Source organism: Brachyhypopomus gauderio, unplaced genomic scaffold (assembly GCF_052324685.1).
Source record: "Brachyhypopomus gauderio isolate BG-103 unplaced genomic scaffold, BGAUD_0.2 sc80, whole genome shotgun sequence".
In the NCBI taxonomy this organism is placed as follows: domain Eukaryota; kingdom Metazoa; phylum Chordata; class Actinopteri; order Gymnotiformes; family Hypopomidae; genus Brachyhypopomus; species Brachyhypopomus gauderio.
In genome coordinates, this window is record NW_027506901.1 from 710001 (window position 1) to 724792 (window position 14792).

The window sequence follows — 14792 nt, forward strand, 5'->3', positions numbered from 1 at the left end:
CAGATCTACTACTAAACATATTACTACTACATACTAGCAGATCTACTACTAAATGTATTACTACTACATACTAGCAGATCTACTACTAAACATATTACTACTATATACTAGCAGATCTACTACTAAACATATTACTACTATATACTAGCAGATCTACTACTGAATGTATTACTACTATATACTAGCAGATCTACTACTAAACATATTACTACTATATACTAGCAGATCTACTACTAAACATATTACTACTATATACTAGCAGATCTACTACTAAATGTATTACTACTACATACTAGCAGATCTACTACTAAACATATTACTACTATATACTAGCAGATCTACTACTAAATGTATTACTACTACATACTAGCAGATCTACTACTAAACATATTACTACTATATACTAGCAGATCTACTACTAAATGTATTACTACTACATACTAGCAGATCTACTACTAAATGTATTACTACTATATACTAGCAGATCTACTACTAAACATATTACTACTATATACTAGCAGATCTACTACTAAATGTATTACTACTATATACTAGCAGATCTACTACTAAACGCATTACTACTATATACTAGCAGATGCAGTTTAGCTCCAACATGCATTGGCTAAAATAATAATAACCATCAAATACCCAGGACTACGACAGCTGGAGGCTTGATTTGGAAACAAGCCAAATAATATAATCAGTGCTGCTGTTGGATACTCCGTGGAGTAAGAGAGTAAGAAGGTAGGTACTCCGTGGAGTAAGGGAGTAAGGAAGTAGATGTCACATAGCGTTCACACCAAGACTCCTGGGAGGAGAGACCTGATCAGAGCTGGACACAGTCCCACCCAGAAAGACAGGATCAATCAGGCAGATAGTAGTCATGGTGCAGGTGCAATCATGGAGCAGGGGTCGTCATGGTGCAGGGGTTGTCAAGGTGCAGGGGTCGTCAAGGTGCAGGGGTTGTCATGGTGCAGGGGTTGTCAAGGTGCAGGGGTTGTCATGGTCTAGGCAGCCACGGCAGGTTTGATTCCAAGCTGGGGAATGACTGAAGTATTGAGCAAGGCACCTAACCCCAACTGCTCCCCGGGTACCGGGCTGCCCACCGCTCTGGGCACATGTGATCCACAGCCCCCTAGTAATCACTAGTGTGTGTACCACAGCCCCCCTAGTAATCACTAGTGTGTGTACCACAGCCCCCCTAGTAATCACTAGTGTGTGTGTGTGTACCACAGCCCCCTAGTAATCACTGGTGTGTGTGTGTGTGTGTACCACAGCCCCACTAGTGATAACTAGTGTGTGTGTGTGTGTGTGTATATACACAGCTCCCTTGTGTTCACTAGTGTGTGTGTGTGTGTGTGTGCATACACAGATCCCTTGTGTTCACTAGTGTGTGTGTGTGTGTGTGTTTGTGTATACTCACAGCCCTCTAGTGTGTGTGTGTGTGTGTGTGTGTGTGTGTGTGTGTATACTCACGGCCCCCTAGTGTTCTAGTGTGTATTCACTGCACAGATTAGTTAAATGCGGAGAACAAATGCCAATGTGTGAAAATCACAAATGGTAAATTGGTTCACTTTGACTTAAAGTTTTTAGTGGCATGAGAATAATGCACATAAAATCAACCAGTACAAGTCATACAAATAAATCCAATCTTCAAACTGTAACATCTGAACAAAAAACTAAAACTAAATATTTAAATAAAAGAATACAGACAAAACACAGAAGAAACAGCATTTCTACAGTTACCATACAGAGCACTTTGACTTGAACTTGAAATATGAAGAATGGTCATATTTAGCCTGATCCCAGGACAGCATGACGATATTGTCAGTTGCGCTGAACAATGTAAATAAATGTAAATGTAATGTGAATATCAGAACAGCGATGACCTCAGCAGTGTGATGTCACAAAGGTGAGTCAGTTCTCAGGCTGCACCCTTCAACTCTGGAGCACGGACCAGGACATCCTGAGTGACCAGTGACCCAATGCTTCTGTGCCAGAGGAAGCTGAGAAAAACCTCCCTGAGCCAGGGTAGCGCTAGGCTTATTCTCGTGAACTCTGAGTTTACTAAGTAACTCTGACATCAACTCAAAGTTTGGAATAACTGTGACATCAAGTGAACGTTTGATGTAACTGACATCAGATGAACATGATAACTGTGACATCAGGTGAACGTTAGATGTAACTGTGACATCAGGTGAACATTAGATGTAACTGTGACATCAGGTGAGCGTGTGATGTAACTGTGACATCAGGTGAACGTTTGATGTATCTGTGACATCAGGTGAACGTTAGATGTAACTGTGACATCAGGTGAACGTTAGATGTAACTGTGACATCAGGTGAACGTTAGATGTAACTGTGACATCAGGTGAACGTGTGATGTAACTGTGACATCAGGTGAAAGTTTGATGTAACTGTGACATCAGGTGAACGTTAGATGTAACTGTGACATCAGGTGAACGTTAGATGTAACTGTGACATCAGGTGAACGTGTGATGTAACTGTGACATCAGGTGAACGTTTGATGTAACTGTGACATCAGGTGAACGTGTGATAACTGTGACATCAAGTGAACATTTGATGTAACTGTGAGTTACAGCGGCGCCTTGAAGCATGGCCACTCTAGGTTCTCGGTGCTTTACACCGGGGTCCTGGGGAAACTGAATTTCCCACTCGTGGGATCAATAAAGTCATTATCATTATTATCATTATCAGGTGAACGTTTGATGTAACTGTGACATCAGTTGAGCGTGTGATATAACTGACATCATATAAACGTGTGATATAACTGCGACATCAGGTGAACGTGTGATATAACTGTGACATCAGGTGAACCTGTGATGTAACTGTGACATCATATAAACGTGTGATATAACTGTGACATCAGGTGAACCTGTGATGTAACTGTGACATCAGGTGAACGTGTGATGTAACTGTGACATCAGGTGAACCTGTGATATAACTGTGACATCAGGTGAACCTGTGATGTAACTGTGACATCAGGTGAACCTGTGATATAACTGTGACATCAGGTGAACGTGTGATATAACTGTGACATCAGGTGAGTTTGATGCAACAAGGTCATAGAGGTCATGTATGACTCTGGCTTGGTAAACATGGTAACACATGGAATAAAACACAGTGTGTGCCTTTAATCAAATCTCTGCAAATAATTTATACCTCACTAGAAAAAGGCTGAAGAAAAAGGAAAACAAACTCTAAATAATCTTATTTATTTTCTAAAAGACTTTTATTTTCTTCTCTATAAATGGGGGGAGTACACTATAAGCACACTAATGCACTAGAGTACTTATCTAATCTTCTGTATATTCATATAAATGACCCAATCACCTGAAGTGTATTTACTGCTACATCTTTTGTCTTTATGAAAAGCAGTTGAGATGATGATAAAGATGATGATGATGATGATGGAAGTGTTATGATGATGAAGAGAGGTGTGATGGCCCTCTACACAGGTAACGTCCACCCTACCAGCACACAGCAGGGCCTGACCTTTCTGACCTGAAGGTCATATCATCTGTGCACATACACCATTCCCCAAGGCTCAGGGTGACCTTTGACCTTGCGTTAATCACTGGACAAACGGTAAGGGGGTCATTTTTTCCATCTAATGGAAATGACACAGAGCACACACAGACTTTCAGCAGATATTTGTATTGTTAGAGGTTGCTGTGTTTAAGTTACCTACGTGTGTGTGTGTGTGTGTGTGTGTGTGTGTGTGTGTGTGTGTGTGCGTGCGTGTGTGTCATGCTCTGTAGATTCTTCTCTCCTTCCTAATACACCGTAAACTCCTCCGTCGTATCTCTCCAGTCGTATCTCTCCAGTCGTATCTCTCCAGTCGTATCTCTCCAGTCGTTTCTCTCATCCCTCTCTCAGTCTTGTTTTCCTTCTCTGAACTGCCGTGATCCTTCGTTCCATGCTGCATATACAAACAGTGCCAGGACCACATGCACTGCTACCACGGCAACGATGGCACCATAGAAGTAGCTGTCGTTGCTGGAGTAACCCAGTGATGCTGAGAACACATGAGAGAACTTGGTCAACTTCACACTACAATCACAAATTCATTTTCAAAATGAGGTTATTAGTTTCAGACTCTAAAAACGGTTCAACTACAGGATGCTGCCAGGAAATAACTACAGGGGCGGGGAAAGGGGCGGAGAAGGGGGTGGAGAAGGGGGCGGAGCAGGTGTGTGTCTTATGGCGTTTAAGACCCAGAAGATTGGCCAAAAGCCCTGCCCAAGATGTTTTCAGAAACTAAAGTAAAACATAAACAAATAAATAAATGTATCGAATTGGACTGGTAAAAAAAAACAATGTTCGAAAAACACTTAATCGAATTAATACTAACAAATGATTTAAAAACAACCGTTGAAGTTTTAAATGGAGTTCTAGACTTGGCAACCCTGTTGGTCACCTCCATTAGCTGGTGGTAGATAAATCTCTAGTTAGTCTGAATGTTAATACATTTTATAAAGTGAATGAAGTGTACTAAAACGATAGATGTGGAGCTGGGGTTTTGTCTGACTTCTGAATATGTATGACTGCCAAAGTGACCTAAAAGTTTTATTCTGACCCATTAGAATAGGAGAAATGCAGACGAAATGCAGGAGAAATGCCTTTTAGATGTTATATCTAAATGTAAATCTGTTTGGCTTCGCCCATGGATATAACATTAAGATTACAGTACTCCGTCATAAATAACATTTCTGATTTCTAGTGTATGTGGACGTGATGTCTTAATTTAGGTGGGTGGACTACCTTCAAACAGATACGTTTTGGATGCAAAGTACAGTCCGATTGGTAGCGTGATCATCAACACGGTGTAAAAAAGCAGAGTCTTCAACACCGCCAGCAGGGACCCGTCGTTCCTGGCGCAGAGAGGAGTTCAAGTGTAACTGTTTATGCGGACTGGCGAATGTTACGCCTCAGGAAAACACACTGGACCTGCATAAGTAGGTTGTAACTACGCCGATTCTTCTGAATCCTCGGCCATTCTAACCCAAGGCGCTCGGTTCAGGTGTCGCTGCAGCGGGAGCCCTAACAAACCTTTATAGTAAAAACGTGTCATACCCTCTACTGTCAGCCGCCGCTCCGGTCTTCGGGGTGACAGATACGTTGTCGTAGTCTTGCATCTTAACTTTGTAACAGACAAAATACGTTTAATCAATTGAGGTAATTCAGACGCCAAATTCTTCTCTGCGACATACTCTCAAATCCGCTGGTTTCCGGGTAGTTACCACATGACTGTAATGCTACTGCGCGCTTCCTATTTGTTACCACTAGAGGGAGACACTGCACCGAATATATACGACGTTACTGCGTCGAATATACATGCTCCCTATATTTGATATGTTCTATATTCAAATAGTGCTCCGTTAGAGTTTAACATAAGGACTTCAGTAATTCATCTCTTATTATTAAACCCAGATACACACATTATAAACACACGCAGACACACCAGCTGAAGATGGAAGCTTCCTATGGAAAATACGAGTGTGTTTTTGACAAAATGCATTATTGAACTTGATTTAAAAACCATGTTCTAATAAATTCTTGGTATTATAATGTTAAGGTCTGCATGTTCTATGTAATATTTTATTTATTGATGAATGTACATTATTGGAAAAAGCAATAAACTGTCAGTACAGTTTACATTTTATTGGAATTTGTATACAATATGAACTCTGTTTTGTAGGAGAAAAGATTAATTATCAGAATAGTATTTCATTCCGTGTACAATTGCAGGTATATGTGAAGTATAAAAATAATATCTAAGTAGAAACATAGAAGTATGTTTAAAGTGTAATATATATTGTAAACAACTGTAGCACTGAACTTAGATACATAGTTATTAAACTAACAGATCAACTTTATACTTCACTGTCCTTTAATGACCTTTAGTGACCTGTCCTTTTGTGAGACACATGGGTCCAATCTGTCCTTTAGTGAGACACACTGTTCCATTCTGTCCTTTAGTGAGACACACAGGTTCAGTCTGTCCTTTAGTGAGACACACGGGTTCAGTCTGTCCTTTAGTGAGACACACGGGTCCATTCTGTCCTTTAGTGAGACACAGGCCCACTGTGTTTCAACCTAATTAGCATGTGGAATCAGTGCCCTAGGACTTGAACAACTCATCAAATAATCTTAGTCCTTGTCTAGGCTTTGTCTTTGTCTTTGTCCTTCGGCTGTAATACTCACCTGTATTTTTTAGAACAATTATGTGAAGTGTAGTTTTTGGTGGTATTAGTGAGGTGTTTTGCAGGCTGCAGGTTGGGTTGTTTGGACAGGGATGTAAACCATGCAATTGAAGTGTGGAGCTGCGTTAAATACTCTTTAAATGCACACACCTCAACACACATTTTTCATAAAGGTGATATACACCTCCCTTCCAGACAATTAGCCCCACCCCCTCACAGGTACGCCTCCACCGGGTTGTTGTGGGTTGCCATCGGTGACGCCTTGCTCTTGCAGGTGTCTGTGTTGCATTTGGAGCTGTCAGTGAAGATGGCCCGCGGAGCACACAGGGTCAGCAGGATCCGCTTGTACTCACCACGGAAGTTCTGGTTGAGGAGGCCGTAGACGATGGCGTTCAGGCAGCTGTTGAAATATGCCAGGAAGTAACTGCTGACAAAGAGGCTCTCGGGCACGTGGGGCGGGCGGTGGGCGGGCGCTAGCGCCACCACCAGGCCAATCAGGTTCAGCGGTGCCCAGCACACGGCGAACAACACGAACACCACAAACATGGTCACGAAGCTGCGCATGTGTGCGGCAGGCGCACCTGGTCGTGCACTCACGCGACCTTTGACCCGGATCACTAGCACCCAGATGCGCAGGTAGCAGAAGGAGACCACGGCCAGCGGAACCAGGAAGTGGACGAACACCACGGCGACGGTGTAGGACGTGCTGACAGCCTGGGAGAAGGTGCAGGAGAAGACACGCGGGTCGTAGGTCAGCGAGCCCACAAGGAAGTTGGGCAGGGTGGTGAGCACCGTCAGGGCCCAGGTGAGACCCAGGAACAGGACGGTGTTGCGCTGCGTGAAGATGCGTCTGTAGTGGAGACTGTGGCAGATGTAACAGTAGCGGTTGATGGCGATAGCGGTAATGTTGAACACAGAGCCGATGACGCTGAGGCCCATCACGAAACCGCTCAGCTGGCACTGCACCGCCCCCATCATCCAGCCCCCGTGGAGGAGTGCGTGCAGAGCCAGGGGGTACGGGTACAGCGCCACCACCAGGTCAGCCACTGAAAGACTCACTACGAAGATGTTTCCTGAAAGAAGTAGAGGGAGAGGTTAAGAGTGAAAAACAGAGCAATTCACAGATATTCACAGATATTCACAGATATTCACAGATATTCACGGGTATTCACAGGTATTTATGAGTATTCACAGGTATTCACGAGTATTCACAGGTATTCACTGGTATTTACGAGTATTCAGGTATTTACAAGTATTCACAGGTATTCACGGGTATTTATGAGTATTCACAGGTATTTACAGGTATTTATGAGTATTTACAGGTATTTACAGGTATTTCCCTGACTGTATTCATTGTGATTCCAGCAGCCACACCATGTAGACCAGCCTCAGGGGAGACCAGTCTATCTCTCTCTCTCTCTCTTTGTCTATCTCTCTCTCTCTCTCTCTCTCTCTCTCTCTCTTTGTCTATCTCTCTCTCTCTCTCTCTTTGTCTATCTCTCCCTCTCTCCTTCTCTCTGTCTTTACCCCCCCATACACACACACACACACACACACACAAACACACATACACACACACACACACACACACACACACACACACACACACATACACACACACACACACACACACACATACACACACACACACACACACATACATACACACACATACACACACACACACACACACATACACACACACACACACACACACACACACACACACATACACATACACACACACACACACATACACACACACACACACACACATACACACACACATACACACATAGTTATGGCAGTTCTGGCAGGTCAGGGACAGGTTAGACCAATACTGCTATAACAACTAATAACATTATATGATGGGGTCTACTAATTACATTAATGACCTGATGAAGTTCTGAATTAAAGTTTATCCAGAATTACCACCTAATGCCTCCATCCTCCCCTTGACTATCAGTTCAGCCCCACCCACTAGACTGATCCAATGAACAGCCCCACCCACTAGACTGTTCCACTGATCAGCCCCACCCACTAGACTGATTCACTGAACAGCCCCACCCACTAGACTGATTCAATGAACAGCCCCACCCACTAGACTGTTCCACTGATCAGCCCCACCCACTAGACTGATTCACTGAACAGCCCCACCCACTAGACTGATCCAATGAACAGCCCCACCCACTAGACTGTTCCACTGATCAGCCCCACCCACTAGACTGTTCCACTGATCAGCCCCACCCACTAGACTGATTCACTGATCCACTGAACAGCCCCACCCACTAGACTGATTCACTGATCCACTGAACAGCCCCACACTAGACTGATCCACTGAACAGCCCCACCCACTAGACTGATTCACTGAACCACTGAAGAGCCCCACACTAGACTGATCCACTGAACAGCCCCACACTAGACTGACCCACTGAACAGCCCCACCCACTAGACTGATCCACTGAACAGCCCCACACTAGACTGATCCACTGAACAGCCCCACCCACTAGACTGATCACACACTGATCACAGGTTAGTGCTGCTGGCTCTGCTATGTGATCGTATCTATATGATCTGTGTGATGACAATGGCCAGATTACATTTGTGCCTGTTTAGACTTCAACAAAACACTGATTGTTCACTGATACCCCTTGAGTCAGAACTTAAACTTATGTTGTCTTTACTTTCTTTGAACAGGAGCAGATAACACAGTGTTCTCAGTCACTCTGTCCGTTTCTCACTCTGTCTCCTTCTGTTTCTCACTGTCTCTGTTTCTCTCTGTCTCCTTCTGTTTCTCACTCTGTCTCTGTTCCTCACTCTGTCTCCTTGTTTCTCATTTTGTATCCTAATTCTGATCTTCTCTCTTCTCTCTATTTCTCTCATTTCAGCAACAAAACTGAATAAAATAAACTATATTATGATTAAATAACATTTATTCAAGTTTTCATATAAAGAAAAAACAGTATGTTCTGTTTTACTCTTTAAAGCAATCAAAGATCATGAATGAGAAAAACTGGAGATCTCATCTACCGGAGCAAAAAGACAAAAGGTTCAGTCTCTTCTGGCTTTGGACAGATTCACACTGCTCTTCAGTTTGGGGCTGAAGGCCATCGCCAGCCTCTGGCTGCCACTTTGAGGCCGTGTGGTCTGACGTTGTGCAGAACTCTCCCATCACTTGGGAGTCCAGACTGGCTCCTCCGGGCACCCTGAAGGGTCCCAGTGTTCGCGGAGACTCAGGCCCTCCCTTCCTGCTTCCCCCCTGCTCTGTGTGGAATATGAGCCATCACTACACTCATGCTGTGTGGTAGCAGGGGCCCCGAGGGCCATCCGACCCCAGATAACCCCACAGGGCAGAATGGAACCTGTTGTCTTTGCCCCAGTCCTTGCTGAAGAGGACAGGGATGATTGATGAAGAAAATGTGAAACAACCATGCCTTTATTAACCACTGATAGTGGCTTTATCAACCAATGATCATGCCTTTAGCCTCTCACACGCACACACACAAGCATGTTTTTGTGTCATGTTTGTGTTGTAATTTGTGTATGTGTGTGTTTGTTAATCAGGTGTTATATTATTTGCATTCTGCCTTGGGCTGTAACGCCTGTACAGCAGACCTATGCCAATACAGAGACATCAGAACACAGACACCAACACAGAGACATCAGAACACAGACACCAACACAGAGACATCAGAACACAGACACCAACACAGAGACATCAAAACACAGACACCAACACAGAGACATCAGAACACAGACACCAACATAGAGACATCAGAACACAGACACCAACACAGAGACATCAGAACACAGACACCAACACAGAGACATCAGAACACGAGACGCCAACACAGAGACATCAGAACACAGACACCAACACAGAGACATCAGAACACAGACACCAACACAGAGACATCAGAACACGAGACGCCAACACAGAGACATCAGAACACAGACACCAACACAGAGACATCAGAACACAGACACCAACACAGAGACATCAAAACACAGACACCAACACAGAGACATCAGAACACAGACACCAACACAAAGACATTAGAACACAGACACCAACACAGAGACATCAAAACACAGACACCAACACAGACATCAAAACACAGACACCAACACAGAGACATCAAAACACAGACACCAACACAGAGACATCAGAACACAGACGCCAACACAGAGACATCAGAACACAGACACCAACACAGAGACATCAAAACACAGACACCAACACAGAGACATCAGAACACAGACGCCAACACAGAGACATCAGAACACAGACACCAACACAGAGACATCAAAACACAGACACCAACACAGAGACATCAAAACACAGACACCAACACAGAGACATCAGAACACAGACACCAACACAGAGACATCAAAACACAGACACCAACACAGAGACATCAGAACACAGACACCAACACAGAGACATCAGAACACAGAGACATCAAAACACAGACACCAACACAGAGACATCAGAACACAGAGACATCAAAACACAGACACCAACACAGAGACATCAGAACACGAGACACCAACACAGAGACATCAGAACACAGACATCAACACACAGACACCAACACAGAGACATCAGAACACAGACACCAACACAGAGACATCAGAACACAGACATCAGAACACAGAGACATCAAAACACAGACACCAACACAGAAACATCAGAACACAGACACCAACACAGAGACATCAGAACACAGACACCAACACAGAGCCTACTGAATTAGTAGTGGCTCAGCACTACGCCTGGTCAGGGAGGCTGTGTTGCTATGATGTGTGACAGCACGATGGAGAACCATATGAGATCATTTGGTATTGATTATAATGCTGTCGAGTGAGACTGTGGTGGTCTCCAGAATGGAACAGGCTTCAGAGCACTGGTAATGCTGGTGGAACCTGCTGGTGGAACTTTATGTGCTTTCTGTCCCAGCATGCACGGTGCTAGAGAACACATAAAACCCCCAGCGAAATAGCTCCCACAAACACAACCACAACTGTGTTCCAGGTTACACACACACACATACACAGAATCAAGTGACAGTAAAATATTTTCCCAGCAGCCAGTTTCGCACAAGGCCCAGTCATCACACTGAAGAGCTCACAGAGGAGCTTGGTGATGCGTGAAGAATACAGCCCGGGGAGGAACCGGGGAGGAACCGGGGAGGGTCTAACAGGGGCTGTCTGAAATAAATTCTAGGATGACAGATTTGCTAGCACTGTGATACTTCAAACCAGAGAGTTCATAAAGACTGAGGTACTTCAACCTGAAGATTAGCTCCAACCTACTGCCACCTGACATTTACAGATTCCTATTATATATTTCATGTGTGTTTATATATATATAAACGCACAACCATATCTAGGGTTTACAGAGAATGGTCTGAAAAAGAGAAAATATCCAGTGAGCGGCAGTTTTGTGGGCGCAAATGCCTTGTTGATGTCAGAGGTCAGAGGAGAATGGCCAGACTGGTTTGAGTTATAGAACGGGAAGAGTAACTCAAATAACCAGTTGTTACAACCGAGGCATGCAGAAGAGCATCTCTGAACACACTACACGTCAAACCTTGAGGTGGATGGGCTACAGCAGCAGAAGACCACACAGGTGTCACTCCTGTCAGCTAAAAACAGGAATCTGAGGTTACAATTGACACAAGCTCACCAAAATTGGAAAAATGTTGCCTGATTTCTGCTACGGTGGAGAGGGGGGGGTAGTCCTCTCCCTCTCCACCGTAGTCCACCGTGGAGGCGTCGTATAACGACGGAGGGTAGGCCTCCTCTTCTCCCTCACCGTAGTATACGGTGGGGGCGGAACAAACTGAGGGAGCCTGGTCTTCCTCTTCCTCCTCGCCCTCTGATTCCTCCCCCTCGAACTCGCTCTCAGGGGTCTTCTCCGTGGAGCAGAGTTCGAGGGAGCCTACCCTCAGGGGAGAGAGGTCTCTGGTGGAAGACGGGTGGCGCTCCTTCCAAAACCGCATCGCGGTCTCGTGAAAATAGTCCGCCAACTCCTCAGTCCTGGCTTCCCGAGCCCGAAGCAGCATAACCGCACATAACGTGTCCTGCTGCATCGCTTCGAGGGTGAGGGGGGCTCCGCGGGTGACGGGGGCTTCGAGGGTGACGGGGGCTCCGCGGGTGACGGGGGCTCCGCGGGTGACGGGGGCTCCGAGTGTGACGGGGGCTCCGCGGGTGACGGGGGCTCCGAGGGTGACGGGGGCTCAGAGGGTGACGGGGGCTCAGAGGGTGATAGCGCACCTACAACACACAGTGAACACTCACAACGCGCAGACTTAGACAACAACGAGCACAAGACACTGCACGAACGCACATTAAATAGACAGACCACATCAACCCCACGTGATGACGAGACGAGCCACAGGTGAGACAGATAATGACAAGATGCACCCGCACCCACAGAGATACACTGACGCAGACGAATAGACGCAGACAACGTTAACACACGCCCCAAAGGAAGGGTTCGGGGACCGTAACGTGACACATAATAATCATATGTATAACGTTCCTCAGTATAATATATATTAATGATATAATACATAATAACCATATATGTATAACGTGCCTCTATCTACATTCCATGGTTTACATGTGTGTGACATGTGGGTGGTAAGTAAGGGTTTTTTTTCCCATAAGGTAAGACTGAATACTTCTTATTTAATTTAAATCTCAAATTTGATTTTAGCTACTTGAAGAAAGTAAAATGCATTTGTCAATATATGGCTATTTAAAAAATGTCAAAAATAAAAAAACTTTGAAAAAAAGTCCCTGCAGAGGTTTGAATATTCTTAATGTACAAATTATTATGGAGCATAAAATGTCTAATAGCCTCCTGAAACTGTTAATGCTGTTGATATTTTAAAAACGTTAGGATAAATTTTATTTCAGTTTACAGAAAGTGTCTTCTACACAAGTTCTTCTAAAGTATTGACACAAAGCACCACAGATATACTGGATGGCTTCGGTGTGATCTGTATTTGTGACTAATCTTAAGAATAGCAGTGTGACTGCAGGCGCCCCCGGTCAACGGAAGCTAGTGAAATTCTTGTGAACTTGACCTGCTTGTTCATAAGCAAATGATAAACACCTCGTTCCATCTTGTGCCACTTTGCATTACGAACGAACCCCTTCAGATGCTGTTACTATTCAAGAAGAACGTGTGAAAGCAAAGCTGCTGAATGCGTAAAACCTATTTTCGTTAATGACACCGTTAGGCAAAGGACGAATGCGTGTCTACCCAGGTTAAAATTTCATTGATTAGTCACGGTCTTGTATATAAGCTAGCCTTTTGTTTTATAAAAATGTAACACGTGGTTTAGTAATATTATCTGCCTAACTTTTCTCAAAGCGCTATAATGTTGCAGTCTTATACTAATGTTGCGTGACTGATTGACATCTGTGTAGGTCTGTGAGGGTGTAGGTCTGTGAGGTGTAGGTCTGTGAAGGTGTAGGTCTGTGATGGTGTAGATCTGTGAGGTGTAGGTCTGTGATGGTGTAGGTCTGTGATGGTGTAGATCTGTGAGAGTGTAGGTCTGTGAAGGTGTAGATCTGTGAGGTGTAGGTCTGTGAGAGTGTAGGTCTGTGTGGGTGTAGGTCTGTGAGGGTGTAGGTCTGTGAAGGTGTGGATTTGTGAGGGTGCAGGTCTGTGAGGAGTAGGTCTGTGAGGTGTAGGTCTATGATAGTGTAAGTCTGTGAGGGTGTAGGTCTATGATGATGTAGGTCTGTGAGGGTGTAGGTCTGTGAGGTGTAGGTCTTCGGGGTACTCCCTACCCGCGGTCCTAAGCTTCTTGTTCCTGTAAACTGAGAAGATCACCAACAGGTTCCCGATTAAGTCCGCTGCAATGGTGAAGATGAGAATCCCGGCGAGAGCGCCCGTTCCCGGTGATGTGCTCTTCTCCGTCAGGTTGCTGCTATTCGCTCCATCTACCAGGCAATCAGTACAGCTCAAATTAACTTTCACCGCCATTCTCACACACTACGCCAGAGTTCTTCCCTCTTTACGACTGAAAACATCTTCAGTTTGCGTCTGTAAAACTGCAGCGCGTCTGTCATTAGAGTTTACAGCGCAGTAATAATATCGGATGTGCTCCACATTTCATCCCGACAGTAACTATAAGCACGCCGTCTGGCACCAGTCAAGTCGCAGTGTTCAGGTCGGTCCCGGTTCAGCAGTGTTAGTGTTAGCAGTGCAAACTTTCATCTCCGTCGATACCGGGTCGTAAACTTCTCGCGTCTCGCGCTCGTTCCGCAGCATCCCCAACCGCGCCTTCCGCGCGCGAGGACACCTCAGCCGCGCGCGCTCCCTGTGCGCTGGTCCGCGCCCACACTATCCACCGGAGTTGTTAATGTAAAGATTCCGTTAAGTTCCACAAGTATTACAATGCTAAATGCAGATGTAAGTGTAGACTCGCCTTTTGCAGTTCACTAACGCGCGTGGGAAAAACGTGAAGGATTAACCCTAGACACTAACCCTAACCCCTAAACCCAAACACTAACGCTGAACCGAAACCCTTGAACCTAACCCTA

At 44.9% G+C, this 14792-nt stretch overlaps 2 protein-coding genes across 2 annotated transcripts; both read right to left on the reverse strand.

Annotated features, from left to right (window-relative positions):
• Positions 1-1569: 1569 nt before the first annotated feature.
• Positions 1570-5280, reverse strand: vma21 (vacuolar ATPase assembly factor VMA21). The gene is made up of 3 exons (XM_076991019.1): positions 5098-5280; positions 4786-4895; positions 1570-4039 (listed from the first exon to the last, which is right to left on the reverse strand). Exons 1-3 carry the CDS (start codon positions 5157-5159, stop codon positions 3897-3899), a joined length of 315 nt encoding a protein of 104 aa, XP_076847134.1. The 5' UTR covers positions 5160-5280; the 3' UTR covers positions 1570-3896.
• Positions 5281-5744: 464 nt separating this feature from the next.
• mtnr1c (melatonin receptor 1C) lies at positions 5745-14465 on the reverse strand. Its single transcript, XM_076991017.1, has 2 exons — positions 14037-14465; positions 5745-7300 (listed from the first exon to the last, which is right to left on the reverse strand). Exons 1-2 carry the CDS (start codon positions 14230-14232, stop codon positions 6441-6443), a joined length of 1056 nt encoding a protein of 351 aa, XP_076847132.1. The 5' UTR covers positions 14233-14465; the 3' UTR covers positions 5745-6440.
• Positions 14466-14792: the final 327 nt, after the last annotated feature.

Coding starts and splice junctions, on each gene's coding strand:
- mtnr1c (XM_076991017.1), bottom strand. CDS start 14,232: ATGGCGGTGAAAGTTAATTTGAGCTGTACTGATTGCCTGGTAGATGGA. Junction 7,301..14,036: donor CAAGAAGCTTAGGACCGCGG/GTAGGGAGTACC, acceptor TACTTCTTTCAG/GAAACATCTTCGTAGTGAGT.
- vma21 (XM_076991019.1), bottom strand. CDS start 5,159: ATGCAAGACTACGACAACGTATCTGTCACCCCGAAGACCGGAGCGGCG. Junction 4,896..5,097: donor GCGGCGGCTGACAGTAGAGG/GTATGACACGTT, acceptor TCTCTGCGCCAG/GAACGACGGGTCCCTGCTGG. Junction 4,040..4,785: donor CAAAACGTATCTGTTTGAAG/GTAGTCCACCCA, acceptor ATGTGTTCTCAG/CATCACTGGGTTACTCCAGC.